The 22,531-nt window shown below is 32.4% G+C and overlaps 2 protein-coding genes across 9 annotated transcripts; both read left to right on the top strand.

The window, feature by feature from the left end:
* The first annotated feature begins 11,798 nt into the window (after positions 1 to 11,798).
* LOC122309189 (protein yippee-like At4g27745) lies at positions 11,799 to 14,599 on the top strand. Of its 2 annotated transcripts, XM_043122571.1 has the most exons (5): positions 11,799 to 11,894; positions 12,119 to 12,150; positions 12,537 to 12,546; positions 12,691 to 12,816; positions 14,164 to 14,599. In XM_043122571.1, exons 4-5 carry the CDS (start codon positions 12,721 to 12,723, stop codon positions 14,389 to 14,391), a joined length of 324 nt encoding a protein of 107 aa, XP_042978505.1. In that variant the 5' UTR covers positions 11,799 to 11,894; positions 12,119 to 12,150; positions 12,537 to 12,546; positions 12,691 to 12,720; the 3' UTR covers positions 14,392 to 14,599. The 2 variants fall into 2 exon arrangements, with proteins under 2 accessions (XP_042978505.1, XP_042978504.1); XM_043122570.1 differs by lacking the exon at positions 11,799 to 11,894 and having other exon boundaries at positions 12,135 to 12,546.
* Positions 14,600 to 15,720: 1,121 nt separating this feature from the next.
* On the top strand, positions 15,721 to 22,173 carry LOC122309137. Of its 7 annotated transcripts, none has more exons than XR_006242354.1 (6): positions 15,761 to 15,963; positions 18,344 to 18,717; positions 18,957 to 19,165; positions 19,445 to 19,640; positions 19,957 to 20,044; positions 20,483 to 20,740. XR_006242354.1 is itself a non-coding variant. In XM_043122505.1 (4 exons), the coding sequence occupies exons 1-3, from the start codon at positions 18,576 to 18,578 to the stop codon at positions 19,981 to 19,983; spliced, it is 378 nt and encodes a 125-aa protein (XP_042978439.1). In that variant the 5' UTR covers positions 18,248 to 18,575; the 3' UTR covers positions 19,984 to 20,044; positions 20,483 to 20,740. The 7 variants fall into 7 exon arrangements, 1 of the variants encoding a protein (XP_042978439.1); XR_006242356.1 differs by lacking the exon at positions 15,761 to 15,963 and adding an exon at positions 21,837 to 22,173 and having other exon boundaries at positions 18,231 to 18,717; positions 20,483 to 20,556; XR_006242357.1 differs by lacking the exon at positions 15,761 to 15,963 and adding an exon at positions 21,725 to 21,791 and having other exon boundaries at positions 18,231 to 18,717; positions 20,483 to 20,556.
* The last annotated feature ends 358 nt before the right edge of the window (positions 22,174 to 22,531 follow it).

The raw sequence follows: 22,531 nt of genomic DNA, 5'->3' as shown, positions 1-22,531 counted from the left end.
GCGTCTCTCAATCTCGTTGGTAGGAACTTTCATGTGCTACTATTTTCTAGGTTTTCAACTTTTTCATTTCTCTTCAAATTGGGTTTCTTTCTAAATTTTTTGGGCTCTCAGATTTTTTTAGAATTTTCTTTCTAGTACAAGTTTCCCAAGGGATTTGTGGCCATGAATTTGGTTTTGAATTGGGTTGTTTAAAGTCTATTGTTTGGTTTGCATTTAATTGTGACAATCTCAATTGCAGTGTGTTTATGAGGTTGCGCTTGCCTTCGAGCGATTTGCCGTGTGTTTACCGTCTGATGCCTAGTCATGTATGGAGGCTCTAGATTGTTTTCTTGGTTTGACAACCCAGAGCCAGACTCTGCCTCTAGTGAATTTGGGGTGCATTGTGGTTGGGTATCGGGCTTTCTATGGAGGTGCTACAGAGGTAGTACAATCAACTCTGAGATGAAAGGAAGGAGAGGCACTTACCGAGAGCGTAGGAGTAGAGGAAGGTGATGTAGTTATACAGAGCAAATTATGAGATTTATAAAGTAGAAATGTGAGTTAGACAAAATAGGAAGACGGTGAAAGTGATTGATCTTCCAAAAAGTTAGCCAAGCGGGCAATGAAATAGGATTTGGACAAAATATGAAGGCAATGGAAGTGTTTGATCCGAGTAGAAGACACTGAAAAGACGAAAAAATGAGTGGTGGATTGATGTTCTAGAAATTGAAAAAGGCGGTGGAACATGGAGGGATGAAATGGTGGATTGTTCTTCTAGAGATTACATGATTTAGAGAGAACGAACTTAGTGAACGGTGAATTGATCTTCCAGAATTTACTTGATTTAGAGAGAAGAAATCCACTAAGCGGTGGATTGACGTTTCAGAAGAAGACACTGTTGAATGTCAGATTAAGGCTTTTGAGGGACAAAATGGAGATTTGAAAATGTATATAGTGGCAAAACAGGAAGAAAAAATAAAAACAAAAAACACTGTTCATTTCAGGATTGAGGCTTTTATATATAGAATAGACATGTGAATATTTATGTATATATATTAAACTGACGAACAGATGACAAGGCGCCATCATGGCGGTGACCGTAGTTGGGTCAGTATGGTCTTGGACAATGAGACTTGGACCAAGCTTAGATGGGCATGCCACACATCTATGTACTAATGTTCAATTTCATATAACAACGTTTCGTCAAATCAAATTCAGCCTGGCCCGATCTGCTCAGGAAAGAAATAAAGAGACATGACCTAAAGGACTGGGTGAAAGCATGCAGAAATGACCTCACATTATCAACAACTATTTCTGAGTGGGCCTGCAGATGCAAACCCGATTTTTCCAATCTAGTATGAAATTCAGAGATATGGGTGAATCCAATCGGTTATCTACCTACAAAATTGGATATGGAAACCAAATTGGTATGCATATACCAGGAATTGACTTGCTACCCATATCCCATTTTTTATTTATTTTTTTAAAAAATCGACTATCTTCAAAACACGTCGTTTTGAAATAATCCAAATGAAAATAATAGTATCTCATGAGTTTACCCTCTCATTTTGACCATTCATATATTTAAGTTTTTTTTTTCTTTACTTAGTAGTTAAGAAAGTGACTTTTAGTGTATTGATGTATTTTTTTATTTTAAAAAATATTTAGATATTTTAAAAAATGTAAAAAATAAAAATAAAAAAAATAAAAAGTAAACTAATCAACAAGCCCAACGGTCAAATCTAGGCGGCACACTAGCACCACGCTAATCCAAAGCCCCCACGTCATTCTGACTCCCAAATTTTCCAAGTTCCCATCTTTCTCTCTCTGTGATCTCTCCCTATCTCTCACCTGTATGTGTGTGTCACCAACACCCTAACTCAAATTCTAAGCCTTTGTTGCTGCCAATTTCCCTCATAGAGAGAGGCACTGGTCTCTCATCTTGAATCATTGTATTAACTAGTTTTTCTTTCAAATCTATTGGTATGGTACCCTTTTGTTCAATCTCAAATCTACTGCCCTAAATTTGTTTTATACTTTTTTTCCTTTTCCCCTTCCTTTTGGTTTAGATTTGGATCAGTGGTTTTGTTTTTTTTTTCTTCTAATTTTTAGTCTATTTGTTTCAATTTTTTTTCTTTCTATTTAATAGCCTAGTAAAAAAAGCTATTGAAACCATTTTTTTCGTTGTTTGCTTGCAAACTTTGTAACCCTTATGGATCTATACCCTGTAACCTAGAACAAGAAGACAAGATCTAGTTTTTGTAAATCAAACTACCATTGGTAACCCAAGATCTGTGTTAGAAGTGGATTACAAATCTTGTCTTCATTTGTAACCCAAACCTCCATTTACAATAGATCATATCTTCACATTGAACTTTTTAACCCAAACCTCCATTTGGATCTAAACTTTGTAACCAAATTCTTCTTGTTGAGTCAAATTTAATTCTAGGCCTCCATTTGGACCTGCATTACTTTCTTGTGTTCATCAATGATATTGAAGTTTGTAGGAAATCTTGTTCATATTGAAACTGATACTGAAACTAAGTTTATATTTGATTCTTTCTATACATATGATATTTTTATTAAAATCTTTCTGGGTAATGGAAGCATTTTAAAGTCATCATATCAATGTCTTTTGGCATTTTATTGTGGTGACTAATTAGTAACAACCCCATGCCTTAGGCAAGTAATTAATGTCACAACTTGCGAAAATGAAGTTAGGCAAGAGACTTGCAAAATTAATAAAAACATTGTTTACCTCATAAAAGAGTTAAATAAACCATTTCTTGAATAAAAACATAATCAAAGTTTCCCAAACCAACTAAAGTAGAAAAATGATAGTCATAATGTAAAATCAACTAGAATGCCTGGAACTAAGTTCATTAGATTGCTCCATCTTTGCCTGTTCCACCTACTCATCCTCATTATCTTCCTTGCTTGAGTGGTTAAAAACATAAAATAAAATTAAAATGATTTAAATACTTAGTAAAAAACACATCATAACATAAATATAATAACATAGGGCTTTTCATAAAATTTGTCATGCTTGAGAGAATTAAAATCTTGATTATTCATACAGATGTTTATAAGATGCATGACTTAGATAGACCAACACACTTTAATTCCATGTGCAAGGTTGTACACCAGTCCCACATCTTGTGATCACAAAAGGAACCGCTAATAGTATCATAACATACTATAGTGGACTATGCTTATGTCTACCTGCATTGGTACCATGCACTGCATTGGTACTATGCTTATGTCCTACATCTTGCGTGTCTTATGCAACATGAGATGCATGCCATACGTAGTAACGTAACTAACTATAAAATGTAGAATTAAATATGATCAAGTATTATGATGAATCACATGCTTGCATATAACATACGTGATACATAAAAATTGGTTTCCAAATAACTGGTTGTAATAATAATCTAGGTACCTAGCTAATTTGTGGTAATCTTAATTTTATGATCAAGCCTCATAGGTTGCTTTCAAAATCTCACTTTGTAACTCGTCACCTATATGAAATACTATGCGTCACTAAACTTTTTAGGAAATCATGTCATAATATTCTATTTAATTAAATAATACTATATTATAGAAAATAATTTAGCGTTCTTATGATTAACATAATTATTAAATTTACAAGAAATTTAATAAATACTAATATCATTTAAACACTTATAAAATATTTTCATCTTCAATTTATAACTCTAATAGAATAATTTATCAAAATCTATCAATGTAAACAACAAAAGTTTGTTTCATAAAATAGACTTAATCATATCTAAGTGTTCAAAATAAAAAAATAAAAATATAAACTCTTGTAATTTACTATTTTAATCTAGTTGTAAAAACTAATACTTAATAATATAATTTAAACCCCTAAGTATTCTCTATATAAATTATGAGACTTAAAACAAAACCCACAATAAAGTAAGCCTAACATAAAAGCAAATGCAGGTAATACTCCAGAACATAAGATGTAACACCCCATCATTCCAAAAAAAAAAAAAAGATGTAACACCCCTTCTTGTAGGTTAGGAATGCTACGTATATTCATAATATAACGTCCGGTCAAAAGATTCAGTCTCATAAAATACCTCATTTATTGGATCATAACACTCATATAATAAGACAGCCTTTCATAATATAAAAGCTGAGAAATAAAAGAAATGACATAAGCTAGTTTTATGTGAAACCAACACTGCTTAAATGTCTAAATCATACACTAAGTCTCTGGCAATTTATTCTACTCCTAGCACTCATGCTCTATATCCAATAAATCAACATCTGGGTCATTAAAACATAAAAACAGAGAAGCAAACAAATAAGTCGAAGACTCAGCAATAGCACATTATACTGTAAACTTAACTTAGTTAAACATTAGGCTTAATTTTAAAAACTTACATATATTGTCACAAATTGTCATAGCATATACATCATTCATTAGTAACATAAGCGGAATGACTGACTCCATGTAACGTGGATGTATGAATGACTAACTCCATGCATTTCTTAACAATCATACATGACTTGTTCATCTTGTTTTTAACTTATTTAGCAGCCATCATTACATGTGTGAATCGGTCCCATTGTCATTGACTGCATATACTTATCGTGACATGAGGTGAACCACGCTTGGGTCTATAGCATCATGTAACGTATCTTATCATGTAGTGATACACGCTTAGTTCCATATTATCACTTAACATATAGTGAACCACGCTTGAGTCCGTGCAACCGTCTAACGTATCATAACATGTAGTGAAATAAATTTGAGTCCGTGTTATCACATAGCATATGGTAAATCACACTTAAGTTAGTGGCACTACATATCATAACCTGTGGTGAAACATGCTTGGGTATGTGTCACCTCAAAATATCATATCTTTCATGTGGTGGACCACACTTGAATCGTTGGCTTGCACATCCACTCATAATTTAAGACCAATCTTAAAGTTTACTTGTCATTCATGTATTTTCTTACTAACTTTCATAATGCATGAGAACATGCTTGATTTCAAGAATTTATATGGCATGGCATACTCTTGTGTATGGCATTACATTATTCATGACATATTAATATGAGTCTTACACCACCTAGCATAACATAGGTATGACATAACACGATCTAAACGTTACAAGAACATTACATGGCATACATGATCTAAATATTACATGAATATTACATTGCATACATGTGATTTCATAACATCTCATCCATTTAACAATTTATACCAGCATAGCATCATAATTCAACGAGATTCATGAAAAGGGCCCTAAGCTTGACTTGGCTTGTAGCGTAGTGAAGGTAAACATCACATTTTCATACACAGTCAGAATACTTATAGTACACATACAATTATGATCATGCTACTTAGCTCTTAGCACTGCTTCTTGGTTTCTACTTTGTAGCTCATTACCTATACGAGGTACTAGATGTTACTAACTATCTAGAAAATGTGTTATAGCATTCTACCCACTTGAACACATATCATGAACTTTAATTTAATAAAATATTCAACGATATATTGAATTCAATAAATACTAATAGCATATAGTTATTAAAACAATAATATCATATCTAGTCCTTTAAATATAATTTAGTAGGGAATATATGTATATGTATAATTTATCTATTTTATATAATAACAATGTAAATAATGATTTCACAAAATAGGTTTAATAATACTATAAGCCAACCATAATTTAATGTCCAGTGATATAAATTTCAATTCCTTAAACATTTTCTGAAAAATGAATTTAGGAGTTACATATAAATTCAAATAAAACTTTGGCCTAATTTAAAAATCACTAAAATAGTTTCTGTGACAATAACATTAAGCCCATACTAGAAAACAGTCTACTTAAATTCTATTCATCATCCTTACACACTATATACCACACTTTTATTTATTTATTTATTTTTCTTATCAAATGTGTAGTGTATGGATGATAAGTAAAAGAATTCAATTAGTTTAAGAAGAGTGAAACTTAAAAAAAAATTAAAAAAATAAAATTAAGTCTGGTGTATGAAAATGATGAATAGCAAAGCTCTATTTTTAATGCTATGTTGTTCTTATGTTCATTTGTGGGCCATGGTTGCCAAGTTGAGCCATGGGTTGTAATGGACACTCTTTCCCGGGTCCTTGGGAGAAATAGTGTTAGGCCCCGTTTGAAACTTGAACTCTAATATTTAAACACTCAACTCTTAAATTATTAAACTCATCTCAACTCAAAACCACTTTACAGGTGGGACACATAACGTTTTTCAACTCAACATCTTTTTACACGCAGGACCCATAACCTTTTTCAACTTCCTTTAAATACATCTAAACTCATCTTAACATCAAAACATATCTAAACTCAACTTAGGTGAGTCCCACAAAACTCACTCCATCATCTCAACTCACTAGTATTGATAAAGAATTCAATTCATCTTAACTCAGTTCAACATCCAAATTGGACCTTAGTAGTTGGTTGCTTAATTGTAGGGACATGTTCTAATGATCATTAATTATCAATCAAATTCTTAAGTCCAATTTAGTTTAAGAGGTTTGGTCCCTCCAAGTACCAATTCTTATTATTGTACATTTTAAGTCGGGTCAGTGGTATTAGAGCTCGCCAACCATGTTTTGCTAATGGAAACTCAAGATTTTTTTACTAAGATGACATAGGACTTGATATTTAAATGGGAAAACCAAGTTCGAACCCCACCCATGTTTAAAAAATAAATAAATAAATAAATAAAAGATATTAGATCACCCCTTTTGTGACTTGAATTCATAACGTGGTCTCTCTTTTTGTACAAATTGTTAGAAACCAACCATTGATCCAAAAATCCTAAAGCTGTTTGATAATAATTTAGTCAAACAATCATAATTATCATAACAACCATCATCACGAACGAGAAAGAGATCAATTTGGCTTTGAGTGGAGTTTTGAACTGGGAAACAATGTTCACATAGCTAGGGGTGTAAATCTGTCCAGTCTGGGGGTTATGATGGACTGAAATTTTTGGTACATCCTTTTCCCAGACTGGACCGAACCGATCACCCTTAGTGGACTGAATGCTATTAGTCTGTCAGATCGATCCAGCCCAATAATTTTGTTAATTTGTTTCATCTTTTTTTTTTTTGCAAATAAATTAATTAAAAATTATTTAAATTATTAAAATTAAAATTGAGTGAGTTATTAATGTGGATTGTGTAATTATAAATATTTCACTATAATTATATTTATGATGTTAATAGTTACTACTTACTAATTTAGACTTTACTCTTTAACATGCATAATTATTAATAATGTCCTACATTTTATATGTATTTAATGTATATCAAATAATTTCTTTGTACATAAATTATTCATGCTTTCTTGCAACTTAGGTATTTAAAATAAAATACCTAATTATTTTAATTAAGTGTAAATAGTAGAGTATCTATGAATGTATCTACATATAATGACGTAATTTATCATATGATTTATGATATATTATTAATTAATAGCATATATTATTTAACATTTTATATGTTCATTGATAATAGATTAGATGAAAATTACATAATTAACTAATACAATTATTATATAAAATAATATTATATATATTATTTTTTTTAAAAATAAATATAATTCGATCAGTTTCAGTTCGATCCGATCCAAAAATCACATACCCCGAGACCAAACCAAAACCCATTCGGTCCACCATCTATGGGACCGAAATCGACCACTTACAATTTCAATCCAGTCTAGTCTGAACTAAACCAATCTAGATCTAAACTTCTTCACCCCTACACATAGTAGGCAATGGGACAAATTCCTCGATCGGTAACGGGGACTCAACGTATCCTGGGACAAATTATTTTTCCTCGTGCTTTTGAATCATTAGAGTTTTATAAATCTCAATAATGGGCCCCCGAGTGTGATGTTATTGTTTTTTTTTTTTTTTGAAACATTCCATTTCCGTATTCTAGGATTGATGTAAATAAATTTTTTCTTTTGTTTCCTTGTTTCATGGGAGACCACTGAAGGTATTTTGAGCTCCCCCCCCCCCCCCCCTCTCACTTTTTGTTAATTGATTCTCTATAAGTGATTTATTTTTGGAGTTTGTTTTTATTTGTGCTAGGTTTTGGATTTAATTTATGATTGTCAAGCATCTATGTTGCAAGTAGACCCAATTGTCAAGTATCTAGGTTTTATTAAGTTGAGATGAGTTGCTGAAAATGTTTCTATACGGGGAGACCCTACTAGCCGATAGGGTAAGATACCCTATTTTATACTTGCGAATGAGGAGTTGATACGTATGAATTGTAGCAAAGTAAACAATGCACCCGCATGTAGAGAATAATGTCATTTTCTTTTCTAATACCCAGGCTGATCTCTTCCCCCCTCTCTCTCCTCATCCCACCACTCTCGTCGGCCTGCTCCCCCATCTCTCTTTCTCTCTTTTGAAATACGCTCTCCTTCAAAGCCCCCGTCTCTCCCTCGCTCTCCTCCAATTGCCCCCCTAAATAAGACTGATGAACTATTTGCAGTAAAAAAACAACCCATTGTAACCCTTTGTAGAAAAACCACAACCCAACTAAAAAGAAACCCAAATTAGGAATGATAATTACAAAACTCTGATACTTTAAAGGTTTAACATAATTTGAACAGGTTGCTTCAGCTACAAAACACTTTCAAAACACTGCTTTTCTTTGTTTTCAATCTGTTCGTTTTCTTCATGTACTCAATTTGAGAATGATCAAATCAGTGGCATTATATGAGCTTGCTTCTTTGTCTCTCATTCCTTTCTTGATATCTTGGTTGGAAATATATATGTTAGCTAGAGTTGAAAAAGTTCGGGAAACATTCTAGTTTGGCCAATATCAAATGACCTCATGTTTTCCATAATCCTAAGTTTTCCTTTCTTGGAAAACAACTAATTTCCAAAATCTTCAGATCGACCCTGAACCACTACATCCTATCAGTATCAATAATAGTCAGAATGCTACATAGCTTAAAAAACCTAGATATCCCACTTTTCAACCAACCAAGCTAAAAACCAATCAAAATATTTGAATGCCGGACACTAGGGAGAAAGGGAAAAGCAAATGGGAGAAATAGGAGATGAGAGATGGGTTGTGCAGATGGGACAATGGGAAAAGGGAAAAGGAGAGTTGGGTTATGGAGATATGGAGATAGGATGATGGAAAAAAGGAAGAGGAGATGGGAAGAGGGGAAGTGGAGATGGGACGGAGGGAGAAAGGGAAAATTCACTAACTCGCACACACTATAACACACATAAATCTCATATGTGTTAAAATTCTATTGGCCGGTGTAAATAAGGAAAAAACATCCGACCTGTTTGAAACTTTTTCCTATGACCCTCCATGGGTTCAAAGTCAAGCGAACAAGCATGGTTATCTGAGCTCATTGCAGCTACCCTTGATTACAAGGGGCTTTTGTGTGCCTGTTGCAATTGTTGAAAGTAGAGTAAGACCACATTTGAACTTTTGTGGAATAATATTAACATAATAGAAATGATATTTTCACTGACAAATCCTATATCGATTGTTTTTTAAAAAAATTTTGTATTTAATAATTAAGAAAATATTTTTTTAATGAATTTGTATTTTTTTTAAAAAAAAAAATGTTTAAGAAGGTTTAAAAAATGTTTTAAAAAAATATTTTACACTGACGGTAGAAACCATCAGTGAGATTTCTCGATCAATGTAGCAAAGTTATTAACAGAATCATTGTCTTTGACTCTCTGGGTGGAAAAGGGCTACAATATCATATGATGGAGATAAGATTACAGTTTTTATTTTTTATTTTTTTTTATTTTTCCATTTAATATTCTCGTCCCATTAGTCTAAAATAGTTTTGGCTCCCTTTAATGTTGTCCTTACCTTATATGGTGATTTGGCCTCCAATACTTTTGCTAACTACTCGGGAAGGTCACAAGCATTTGGATTTGTAACATTTGCTGAACCAGCGGTTGCTGGTAATGTTTGCTTTACCATTTTCCTGTTATGTAGCATTTTCAGATACTTTTGTTTCACATTCTTCCTCTTTTAACATTTTCCATCTTGATAATGCAAATTTTCCACCTATCAGATTGAAGTAAAGAGGACAGTCCCTTGGGAGGATATGGAGGTTAAGGGGGCATCAAGAACAACAAATATTTTTGTTGGTGGAATACCAATATCTTTGGCTGATGGTAATTTTTCCAAAAAACCATTTTGGCTTTTTATAAATAAATTAGATTCATTAATAAAATAAATAAATAAATAAAATTTTCTTTAATAATATATTGAAAGAGTAATGATAGACTTACAATTTTATCACAATTTATTTCTAATTCTTAATAAAATAATATTTTTTAGATATTTAAAAACATCATATTAAAATATAAATTAAACTAAAATTTTAAAAATTATATTATTTCAATTCGGAATTATAGGTAAGTTGTTAACAAGTAATTGGTATCTATTTTTTATCCTGAAATATTGTAGATGAGCTGAATGTATACGTCTCTTCTTTTGGCCGTCTTGTCGAGCAGTCTATTCAAATTGTGCAGGCGAAACGGTTAAAAATCAGAACATTTGATGATTATGGCCTATGGTCTAAGAGAAATTCACGAGTTATGAAACAATAACAACATTTGGTCACAAACACTCCCACTCGCTATCTATTCGTCTGTTTGTTTGATGAGAAATGCTATTTATAATTATGATAGTGTTATATATTAATATATAATTTATTTATTTATTTATTTTTATTTAAATGTATATATTTATATATTAATATGTGTTTTTAAATAAAAAATAAAAAATTATATATTAGTGTGTAGTGTATATTTATTTATTTTTATTTAAATATATATAAATATTTACTTTTATATGTCCATCTATATTGCTTAAGGTGTTGACAACAAGTTCCAATAACAATTTGTAAAAATCTTTATTTTTATCCAAATAAGCCACTACTAATACTAATTTATGTTATATTAATCGAATCTGAGCAGTATATCTCTCTCTTTAAATCCCAATAATCTAAATTCAAATTGGAAATTGAAAAAGATTTTCGGCAGATCCTTATGGGAGATCGCATTAAAGCATCCAGCTCCAATTATGTTTTTTTAATTTCTTCAACTTAGTGAATAAGAAAATGTTATTTAATAATATTATAAATTTTTATCATTTTTTAAAATATTTAAAAATGTTAAAAAATGATGTGAAAAAAATATTAAAAAGTGTTTTTTTACATTATTTTTTAACACTTTTAAATATTTTAAAAAAAATAAAAAAATTCAAAATATTATTAAACAAAATTTTCTTAATAACTATATAAAAATTACTAAAACAAAAAAAAATTGCAGCGAGATGCACCAACGAGATCTAGGGTTATATTATATATAGTACCTATCAAAAAGTTATATTAGATATAATTATTTTTATATATTTTATTAATATAATTGATTAAAATAATTATTTTATATTAAAAATAATACAATCAATTAAATTAATAAAATATATAAAAAATATATATAAATAACTGCACGTAACATTTTTATATTATTAACATTAAAACGTTAAACCAGTCCTAAAAAATATTCCAAAAAAACGTTGTCAAACAAAGTTGACACGTCAAAGTATCAAACGTTGAGCGTGTCAACGAGCAGGTTGGTTGGCGCGTGAGTCTCGTCCGCCAACTCAAAATATTGCAGAAAATTCTCTCTCTCTCACTCATATTTCAAAGTCCAATTTGCTGCCGGCTGCCGCAATGAATCTATAATTCAGAGTGGGCAGGTTAGATCCGAAAAGAGAAAATTTATGTTCAATCTTTTTCCTTGTACTGTTTACTTCTGGGGTAAACAGAAACAGTTCTAATTTCCATCCTCTAGGCAAAGAATAAAACACTTCGCTTAATTAAGGCCTTGTTTGTTTAGCCAAAATAAAAAATCTCATTTCATCTCATCTCAACTCATCATTACACCTTTTTCAAATTCCAATACAAAATATAATAAACAATCTAACTTTTTCAAATCTCAATACAAAATTAATATTCAAAAATTATATTATAACAATATTTTATTTATTACTATTTAAAACATCTCATCTCATCTCATCTCATCTGTGTAACCAAGCGGGACTTAATTCTTTAATACCAGATTTTACAGCTCAGGTTCTTATCCATTTTGCATAATCGTCGTAGTCATCTTATTATTGGGTGTTTCTGTTTACTTTCCATAGATTTTCTTTATCAGAGACTTTTAAAACTATTTCTATTATTTATTTCTATATTTTTCAAAAGAAATTTGTTAACTTCTTCTGTATATTCCAATAATTAGTTAACAACTTAACATATTTTATTCTTGTTGTCGAAGTTTATCACCGATCGGGTCTCTATCAGACTCGTTTCTTTATTCAAACTCTCACCATATTATGTAGAGAATCTTTACTAAACCCTGTAATTTTTTACTCTGGACTAATCTTGTACGCTAACACCGCTTTTGGCGTTCTTATCTTTCTTTGTTTCTTCCGGCTGCATACTAGTGGGTCATCACTCAGATTACTGTGGGTAAGCAATGCTCTTTACCTTTCTTTCTTCCTTATTTTGGTCTCGCAGAATTGTATTCTAAATTGGGTTTCCATTTTTAAAGCTTTCTGTTTCTGTGTTAATGATCTTTAGTTTCTGCTGTTTTGGGCTTTTGGGTTGGCAAAGGTTGGTGTTTGGAGCTGAAATTGTCGGTTAATGGCGGAATTTATCACAGGGCCTCGAGTGTACAGCTGTTGTAATTGTCGGAGCCATGTTTCGCTTCACGACGATATAATTTCTAAGGCCTTTCAGGTGAAGCACCTCAATTCCCAGCATAATATATTCTTTCGGCCACAATATCCAACTTATTGTAGTTTTTTATTTTTTATTTTTTTTTACTTCACCTATGATGGTTGGTTTCAGAATGAGTTTGGTAATGGGATTATCCCAAGTATAGAGATGATTGTTCTTGAAGCATATTAGGAACCCTTCAATGGAGGGCTCTCAAATTACGCATACATCTCTCGATTTACCAGAACATGAACTGGGTTGGTTCAAGCGGTAAAAAGCCTTGGATTTTGGGGTATGCTTCACCAGGTCTAAGGTTTAAATCCCTTCGGGTATAAACAATCTCTAGGGCCATCAGACTGGTGGATTTTCTCATTAAATTACTCGAGATACACTTGCAGAAAATTCTTGTCGAGGACCTATGTATCCCGGGGATTATTCGCTGTTTGTGGACACTCCGTGCCAATAAAAAAAAGGATTTACCAGAACATGATAAAAAACTCTTCGATTGAGGAACATATCTCTAAGAATCTATTTGAGATTCAGACCCAAATAAAGGTGGGGAGAACAGAGAGAAATGGGCAAAGTGAAATAAGTGAACTCAGTACTACTTTCATTTAACTACGGTTCAAATTACACTCTGCAAAACAAATGAGAAACAAAGCACTTCAGCACCAAAACAAAGAAGATTTGATCTATACGTATTATGGCATATCCAGGCAGCTACACCCAAACAGTTATAGATATGACAATATTCAACCCTGTTGCAGCAATCCTTTGCAATGTCACCCTCCTGTGTACACTCTTAACTTCTTAAGGGTATACTGTACATTTGAATATAGAATTCACATAAACACACACATTGCTGGTTTTTTTTTTTTGTCCGGTTAAAAGGGTAGGAGGTGGCCTCCCTACTTGGGCATGACCATAGTAGCGCCCTATGGAAATAAATGAGGGGGGCCTAGACAACAGAATGCCGCAGACACTACCTCAAACCAGGTTTGAGCCATAAGCTAGACCCCAACACCACCAGAGAATTCAATGAATCCTTGATCCAGTAATAAGAATAGTTCAAGAACTTAGTAAAAAAAGAATAGTTCAAGACAAATCCATATCTGAATTGAAACCTGGGACCTAGTACATACCAAACTACATTAGAGTAACCCAAGGACCATTGAGCTGTTGTCCTTGGTAGTCCACACACATTGCTGTTTGTGCTTGTTATCATTACCTTTTTTGCATCTTTTGCTAAAACTCCAGATGTTGTTTTTAGTTTATTCTTGACTGGTTTTCTATATCCAGTCTCAACTATGGTAATATGTTTTGGGTGGATTTCCCTTCCAACATTTCTTTCCATAACAATTTTATCAGGGAAGACATGGCCGAGCTTTTTTGTTCTCCCATGCAATGAACATCGTGGTTGGACCAAAAGAAGACAGACATCTCATGACTGGTCTCCACACTGTTGCTGATATCTATTGTGCTGATTGCCATGAGGTTTTGGGTTGGAAGTACGAGCGAGCTTATGAAGCATCGCAGAAGTACAAAGAAGGAAAGTTCATATTTGAGAAGTTAAAGATTGTTAAAGAGAACTGGTAACACTACTCAGGTCCTTGTTCCATTAATTCCAGCCTTGAAGTAATTTTCTTATGGTTCATGAAGCTCATCTTGTACAGGAACAGGAAGTTCTACCCATTTGAATATTTGTCATTGCTTCTCATTTTTCAATCTTGCAATGTGCTTACGTCTGGAAATTGTAATTTGGACACTCAATTTCTGTGTTAATAAAACGTTGGCATTTTTCAAATATGCAAGTTTTTTTTACCTGATGTGATTGTTAGATATGAAACATTTATCCTGTTCTGCTTATCTAAATAAATAAATAATATTAAAAATCTATATTCTAACAATATTTTTTATTCAACATTTTTTTCTCTCATTTTTCAAAACTTCATAAAATATTAACTTAAACTATCTCATTACTATTCACAAACTATCTTACTATTTACAAAATTCTCATCTCGTCTCACTCTACAAGCTTGTCCTTAGTATTAATGCTCTGTTCTTATTGACATGCATTTATAAGTTTATGTTTTGCTACATAAAAAGGACACTGCTACGTCCACCAACCCTTTTTTTTTTTTAAAGAAATCATTTTTTTAAACTTTCTTTAAATATTTAAAAACAAAATTCACAAACTTATTCAAAAACACTATCTTAACTATTAAATAAAAAAATAAAATAAAATTCGGTAGAAACTCTCGATACATATCTTCATCATTTTCCATATAAAAAATGTTGCAACACTTTGAACAATATGCCTTGCACACAAAGTTAAGTATGTAAATATATATATATATATATATATATATATATATAGAACTTTGAATAACTCAAAAGTCTTACATTTTTTTTAATTAGAAAAAAGTCAAAATATTTATTTTAAATCCTTTGTTTATTATTTTATATCATTTCCAAAGTCCCTTTAATAATTTTTTTCTTTTTTCCATACCAAAAAAAAAAAAAAAAATTACATGAACGATAAATCAATTTTATTCTTTTATTCGAATTGAAATATTTAACATGACTCATTATCAATTTTGACAAAAATAATTTGTAGTACATTAAATGACTATAAAATTAATATATATATATATATATATATATATATGTATATATATTGGTTTACATACAATATAAGAAGGTGGTATCCTCGTATTAATTAATAGTTTGGCCCCTCAAAATTAAATTTCTGTTTCAGCCACTATAATTTTAATAAATAATATTCATATACGGTGGGGACCAGTGACAACAAGCATTAATGGTTTCTAGATTTTCTTTTTATTAATGCTAGATTTCTAGCTTTCATAGTTTTCGATAGAGCATCCCCATCCGGGTCTGTATCATTTTTCTATCCCCATAATTTAAGAAAATTACTAGGGTTTTTCACAAAAACCCCTCCCCATCCTGTTCCCCATTTTGCGGTTAGGGGATACGATCTGTACAGTGAATCTCCATTTTTGGAGATTCACTGTACATCCCCATTGGTGCCAAACCCCATTCGGTTTCTCCTTCCTCCCGCGTCCTCTTCTCTCTCGCGTTGAACGGTTGGCCCCTCCTTCTATTCCCAATCATCACCGTTTCCATTGCAGGTCTCCATCAGCAATTTTTGTAAGTGAAAATAAAAAATCTCAAGTAGTTTCTCTCTTCCCTCATTTTAGAATATTTTTCTTTTGATTTCTCTCTCTTTCTCTATTTCTCTCTTCCCATTTTTCTTTCTCCCGACGCCATGAGAGATCTCTTCCCGATGCCAACCTGATAGATCTTTGAGCAAATAAAAAACAGGCAATTGCTCTTTCACATTTTTTACTGTTTGGTGTGTTGGACTGTTGGTTTTGAGGAAAATTTGGTGGATTTGATGCGTTGGGTTTTTTGATTTCACATGGATATTTCTTCTAATTACGTTGATGATTTTGGACATTTTTTCGATTTGGGGTTTTTGCTCAATCATTGCTCTGATATTCAGTTGGATGAGGATTTATGTATGTGGCTTTTTGCTTATTTGTTAGTCTCAATCCTTACTCTGATATGTATGATTGTTGGAAATAAATTGTGCATGTTTCATGTGTAATCTCTTAGCTTCTTGTGGGATTTAGTGATCTTTCCAGTTACAGTCGGTTCATCTTCTTTATTTGTTTCTGCTTATTGAGTTATTGAACGCAAAAATCAGTAATGGAACTGATGTTAATATTCACAAGTGAGTTAAGGGGAGTGAGTTGCTTTGGTGTTGTGAAATAACTAGTGAAAAGTTAAACTATCTGGAGGGGGTTTCTTACGAGACTCTTAAGAGAAGTTGTTTATGTGATTGTATGCTAACTGTTGAAATATAAGAGAACTTGATGTTTCATGTGTGTTCGATAATTGTATGCTAACTGCTCTTCGATTTCAAGGTTGGGATACATTACTTTGTATTCCAATTCCTAAACTGTAAGAGATTGGTTCAGTATTGCTTTCTATCAGTGATTTCGTCCTTTCTCTGTATTTATCTTCTGGTGATTTTGTTGTGTAATATCTTCTGCTCATTTGAGAGCCTCTCTTATGTTGAAGTAATTTTAATTGTCCTTCAGTTTGGGTCTATGGAGAATTTAATTGCTTGACAAAAAAATTATTCCCGTGCAAGTTTGTGTAAATTGCTGTTTGCATTTCATTTGAGAGCCTCTTGAAATCTGAACTTGCTGTTTGCAAAAATTGCCTCTTGATCATGCTTAATGCATTTCCAGTTTTCACTAAATTGTTGTGCCTTATCTCTACTCCATACTATTTTTAAATATGTTTGAATGTTTGGGAATTGGGATATATGGTTAAACTCTGTCAACACCTTGATGACAAGGTGTTCATGCTTCTGTTTAGAATGTTATCATTTCTCTGGTTTAAGTGATTGTCTTTTTTTCATTTGTTTTTTTGAAATTATAGATTCTGCCTTTAACATTCACATTGCTTTGCTTTTCCTTGTAGTTCTTGTTCATTTTTAAAAAAAATTTCTTTTAAATCGTGGCTAGCTTGTTCATTGCCTTGCTTTTTAATTTTTTTTCTTTTAAATTGCTTTGCTTTTTCTTGTTCAATGCCTACTTTGTTTACTCCCTAGATTGTTTGTGAAAATAATTAAAAGAGGTCACCAATCTCTCTAGCTCAACTTCCTAATCTGAATGCTTTAAAGAATACATAGACTTTTATAATATTTATTAATTAGTATGTTTGATGGTTTAACCAAGAGAGAAAATAGAAATGATGATTTGTATTTTGGGTAGTCACGTTGTTTTGGGCATTTCTTTTACAGCTATATATATATATATATATATATATATATAAAAGATATTCTATTTAGGTGCTGTCTTTGCCAAAAAATCCAATTGTGATATTTCTTCAATCGGTTCCTGTGATATTGACTATGTAACAATATACTTTTTTTCTTATTTTGTTGCTGTCTTTGACAAAATATCCAGTCCTGTATTGCTTCATTCTAGCTGTGAATTGGCCATGTAACAATCTACTTTTCTTCTTAAAGTAAGATCATCATTAGTATTTTATTCATGCTATTTTATTGTGTTTACTAAAATGCCCATCACGTTAGAAAATATACTAATTAAAAATAAAAAATTATTATTTTTATAATACAAATTTCGGTTTGAAAAAAAATACTGTAATGGATAGTCAAAACTATATAAATATTTAGTAGAAAGTGATATTTGAAAAAAAAAATAATAAGATAAAAGAGTTAGTAATTAAGATTGTAAATAAAAAAAAAGAGAAAATAATAATAATAATAAATAGAGAAATATTATTTAATAAAATAAAAATATAAATGATGAATGAGATGTAAGAGTTTTTAAAAGATGAATAAAATTTAAAGATAAATTTAAAAAATGTAATTTTAAATTAAATTATAGGGATGGAATGCTATTATCAGTTGAGTTTGTAAACGCAAAAATGACGTCTTTAAACTGATACGACGACGCTACCTTTTCTAATCCGACGGAAAGAAAACGACCAGATAGCGACACAAGAATGAGAATGAGAGAGAGAGAGAGATGTACTCGAAGAAGGCCCTGTGGGCGGAGAGAGTAACGGTGAAGGCGTCGCCGGGATCGGAGACCCAACAGGAATCGGCGGTGACGGAGGTCCAGTAACTCTGCTCAACTCGCTTAATGGGCAGAGGCTGTATCGGGAGGTCACGCTTGCCCTGAAAACCGGGATCGGTGGAACTTAAGGTTCCGTCACGCTTAATGAACGAGAACGCCCGAGCCGAGTTCTCGTTCCGCCGCGTCCGCGGCCTCCGAATCATTTTCAAGTTCCACCGATCCGTCGCTGAGTTCGACTCCACCATCCAGCTCTTTGGCCAGACCCAGTCCCTTCCTGAGCTCCAAGGTTTCTTTTCTCACATCATTTCCCTACGTTACAACCTGCTCTTAGAAATCTCTACTTTTAAATTGAGACTTGTACTTAAATTCTGAAACGCCGGCGTGTGATGTGTTTTTTAATTTTTTAACTAACTGCGGGTGACATAATTAGGAACTATAAATTTTGATTTCATTGATTCATGTTTGTGGGTGAATGAGTGACTGAGTTCGAACCTTAAGTGTTAATGTTGGGTTATGATGTAATAGTGATTCCGACTTTGTTTCAACATTCGCTAAAAGAGCCAGAAGATGAAACAGTAGCGAATTTGGATCATATATTTGGCTTAGAGCCTTTGAAGATAACTAGCCCCTCATCCAATGCCAATGATGTCGCACTTGCGCTTCGGGTCTTGGAAGGTTGCTGTCTTCTCCATAGTGGGAGCACAGTTTTGGCCTATCATCATAACGCAATCCAGGTATCTTCTATTATTTTTGTGGTTTGCTTTTTAATATTGGTATGATGTACTTATCAAAAAAAAAAAAAAAAATATTGGTATGATGTATGAGACATGCACTTAGACGTAAGAGAATCGTCATTTTGAAATTGATAGAAATGTGAATACCATTAAATTAATAAATATAGAAGCACAAAAAGGCCATTGTTTTTATCATAACGCAAATTAACATGCCTTGCTTCCGATTCTGACCTGTGGAAAATTCTCCGATTTTCTTACAATGGATGCTACATTATGCAGCTATTGAGGTTTCAAGCTCTGCTGCATTTTCATCCGTCTACTGAAGGGTGGACCTGTCATAACCACAGGCAATCGTACCTGTCATTAAATAGGAGTTTAAATGGAGAGGAGACTTAAAAATGAAATGAATGAAGAAATGGGAGCACAGACTATATTTGCATCTTTTGGATGACCCACTTGGCATTTTATTCATCAAGTAATCAGCCACTTAAACTTTACCTCTGATTATTGACCCAATGAAGAAAGCTCTATTGGTAGATTGATACCTTGCATGATTTTCATTGTACGTAGTAACTTTATCTGTGTCTTTGTCAGATTTGATTTTTACTTTGATAACATTTGGTAAAGGAGAGCCTGGCTATACTGGTTATGATTATCCATGTGCTGCCTCTCTTATGAAAATCTATATTCTTGGCTGTTAGATATATGCCAATGGTGATGCGAATTAACTTCACAGTATATGAACATCTGAGTTCCTAATATCATACTGAGAACTAGTTTTCTACATGCAGGTTTTATTGAACTCGTGGAGCACTTGAGCAAGGCGCATGCTTAGATGCTTTAATCTCTATAATGTTGGATTCATCAGACAATCAAATGGTATTTTGACTCTTATTTAACTGTTCTTGATTTAAGGATCGAATATTTGGTATCGCTATTGAGGACCACCGAGACTCAAGTTTCTCTATCTTAAAATTTATTAGCCAGATAATAATTACTCGTGTGTCTGCTTTCTGATTACAGTTAATAATGCCTTTTCGTATTTTCTTTTTAGTTAATTGAGGTGCAATCAGCCCTGATATTATTTTAAGTATGCTTAAAAGAGGAATGAGTTTCTGGAATGAGGCCGATAAGATTTAGCCAACCAGCATCACCTTACTTGTCCTAAATCGGAGATCTTTCACTCTCCTCAGCATAGATTTTGCCTGGACCTTGTTGCCGAAGAATCTTCCTAACATTTCTAATTGACTTTTGGGTGGTAAACTTTTTCATATATTCAGTCTAACATGTCTGTGCACCTTCTTTGTTGTTTACAAGGATTTCAAGGCATGTGATGGTATTGAGGAAGTTGCAGAACTCATAAGAGACAAACAATCGGATGAAAATCTCAGGTGTTTTCCTTTCCCCTTCACTTTAATGGTGATAGCCTAGAGAAAAACAAGTTGTACTTGGAAGCTATACTTATTGGTTGAGTTTTATATAATATTAACCTCTACTCTATTGTGTACTCCCTGTTTACTTGGGCAATGCTTTTTTCATTCTCATTAATAAAGTAAGGTGGTGCAGTTTCTCTCTGATAGCGATGTCAAGTCACTTTACTTTAATTACAGTCCTTGCTCTATGTTCTAGAATTGCTCGACACATGCAGTAACAACTTAATTCATGGCCTCAAGTTAGGTTCGTAAACTAAAATGATATTGTCTACATTATGTTAATTCAATGATGGAAAATACTAACTTGGCACATACTTGGCACATCTAGCCAATCATAGGACGTGTCTTATATACACAGTCAGCATTTGAAAAAAAAAAAAACTAAAAATGCAGAGTCAACATTTCACGGCATCATAGAAATAATAAAATATAAATAAATAATAGAAAATTTAAAAACATCAACTAACTTAAATAAAAAATTGAAAGAAAAAAAAGAAGAAGAAAAGAGGCCACCCCTAAGGCGACTTGAAATGTGCTGCCCAAGGGGGTGGCCCTCATTGGCACGCCTGGAACTTTTTTTTTAATTTAATTATTTTTTTTTTCAGTTTCTGATTCTTTTTAACTATATTATTTTTAATAAAAATCCAGTTTATGAATCTTTTCTGGTTATTTATTTTTAATTTAGTTTTTGGTTTAAATTTTTTTAATTTATTTTATATTTATCTTTTAGATTATTTTTTGAATTTTTGAATATTTATTTTTTGAAAAAAATTACAAACTCTCGAGAATCAAAATGGTAAAACTAAAAACTCAAAGGAGATAACATACAAATTTAAAAATAAAAGGAGATAACCTACAAATTCTGAATTCATACAATTATTTGAATTTTCAAGATAGGAAATCAAAGGAGAGAAGCTTCTTTAAGTTTTTCAGTTCAAAGTCCAATGAACGATAACTTGAAATTGCTGACTGCCCGGTGCGTGTATGGTAATCTAGGTCCCCTCTAACGAAATTGTTGACTGCCCAAAATGCACGCATGCTTACATGGATGAATGTTTTCTATCTCTGTTTTTATTTTATTTTTCTCTTTCTTTGTAACCCTTGTCTGCCACCCTTCTCTTTCTAGAGGCAACCAGCAATAGATTTTCGACCACAACACCACCAAACATAATCCAAAGTTTTCAATACTACAAAAGGAATACATTTACTTATACTGAGAGTGAGGTCTGGGCTTGCAGTGGAGGCCTAGGCAGTATGGGCTCGAGATTTGGGCTGGGTGGGGCACGTTGCATGATGGCTGGCCACCGAAAACCAAAGAAGAGGGGTGGACTTCTATGAGAGAGAGAGAGAGAGAGAGAGAGAGGAAAGGATAGAGAGTTCGTCAAGATAATAAAGCTTCAGACACGCAACGTACTGATGGGAAAAGAAGGTGGCAGACCTTGGGCAGAGAAGATAGGCAGCACTGCAAAGAAAAAAAAGAAAAAAAAAAGGGTAATAAAAGGGTGTGCCGGAGACGTAAGTATATCATTACCCTCATGAGTTTCTTTAAAAATTTTATACGCATTTATTTTTGTAGATTTTTTTTATAGATTTTTTTTATACTCTAGTGATATGATTGGTAATGATATGATTAGTTGTGTATTAAAAAAAAATTAATCCAACCAATTATATTAATAAAATACATAAAAAATATATAAAAATAATTGTACGTAATATTATTCTTCTCACAATAGACTTTTGTTGTGTCCAAAACGTGGACATGGGGAAGAGGCCATTGCGTTATTCCGTTAATTGTTGGATTTCATTTGAAATATGTCACGTCAATAGATGGGACTAGAAAGGAATCTTGAATAAAGATCAAGTAACATTATTCTTCTTTGCATAATGCTAGATCTCCGCTGGGGATCCCGCTTCCAGCTCTTTTTTTATTTTT

The sequence above is a fragment of the Carya illinoinensis genome, chromosome 5 (genome assembly GCF_018687715.1).
Source record: "Carya illinoinensis cultivar Pawnee chromosome 5, C.illinoinensisPawnee_v1, whole genome shotgun sequence".
In the NCBI taxonomy this organism is placed as follows: Eukaryota; Viridiplantae; Streptophyta; class Magnoliopsida; order Fagales; family Juglandaceae; genus Carya; species Carya illinoinensis.
Note: the sequence above shows the minus strand (reverse complement) of the source record. Positions and strands in the feature narration are given on the sequence as shown.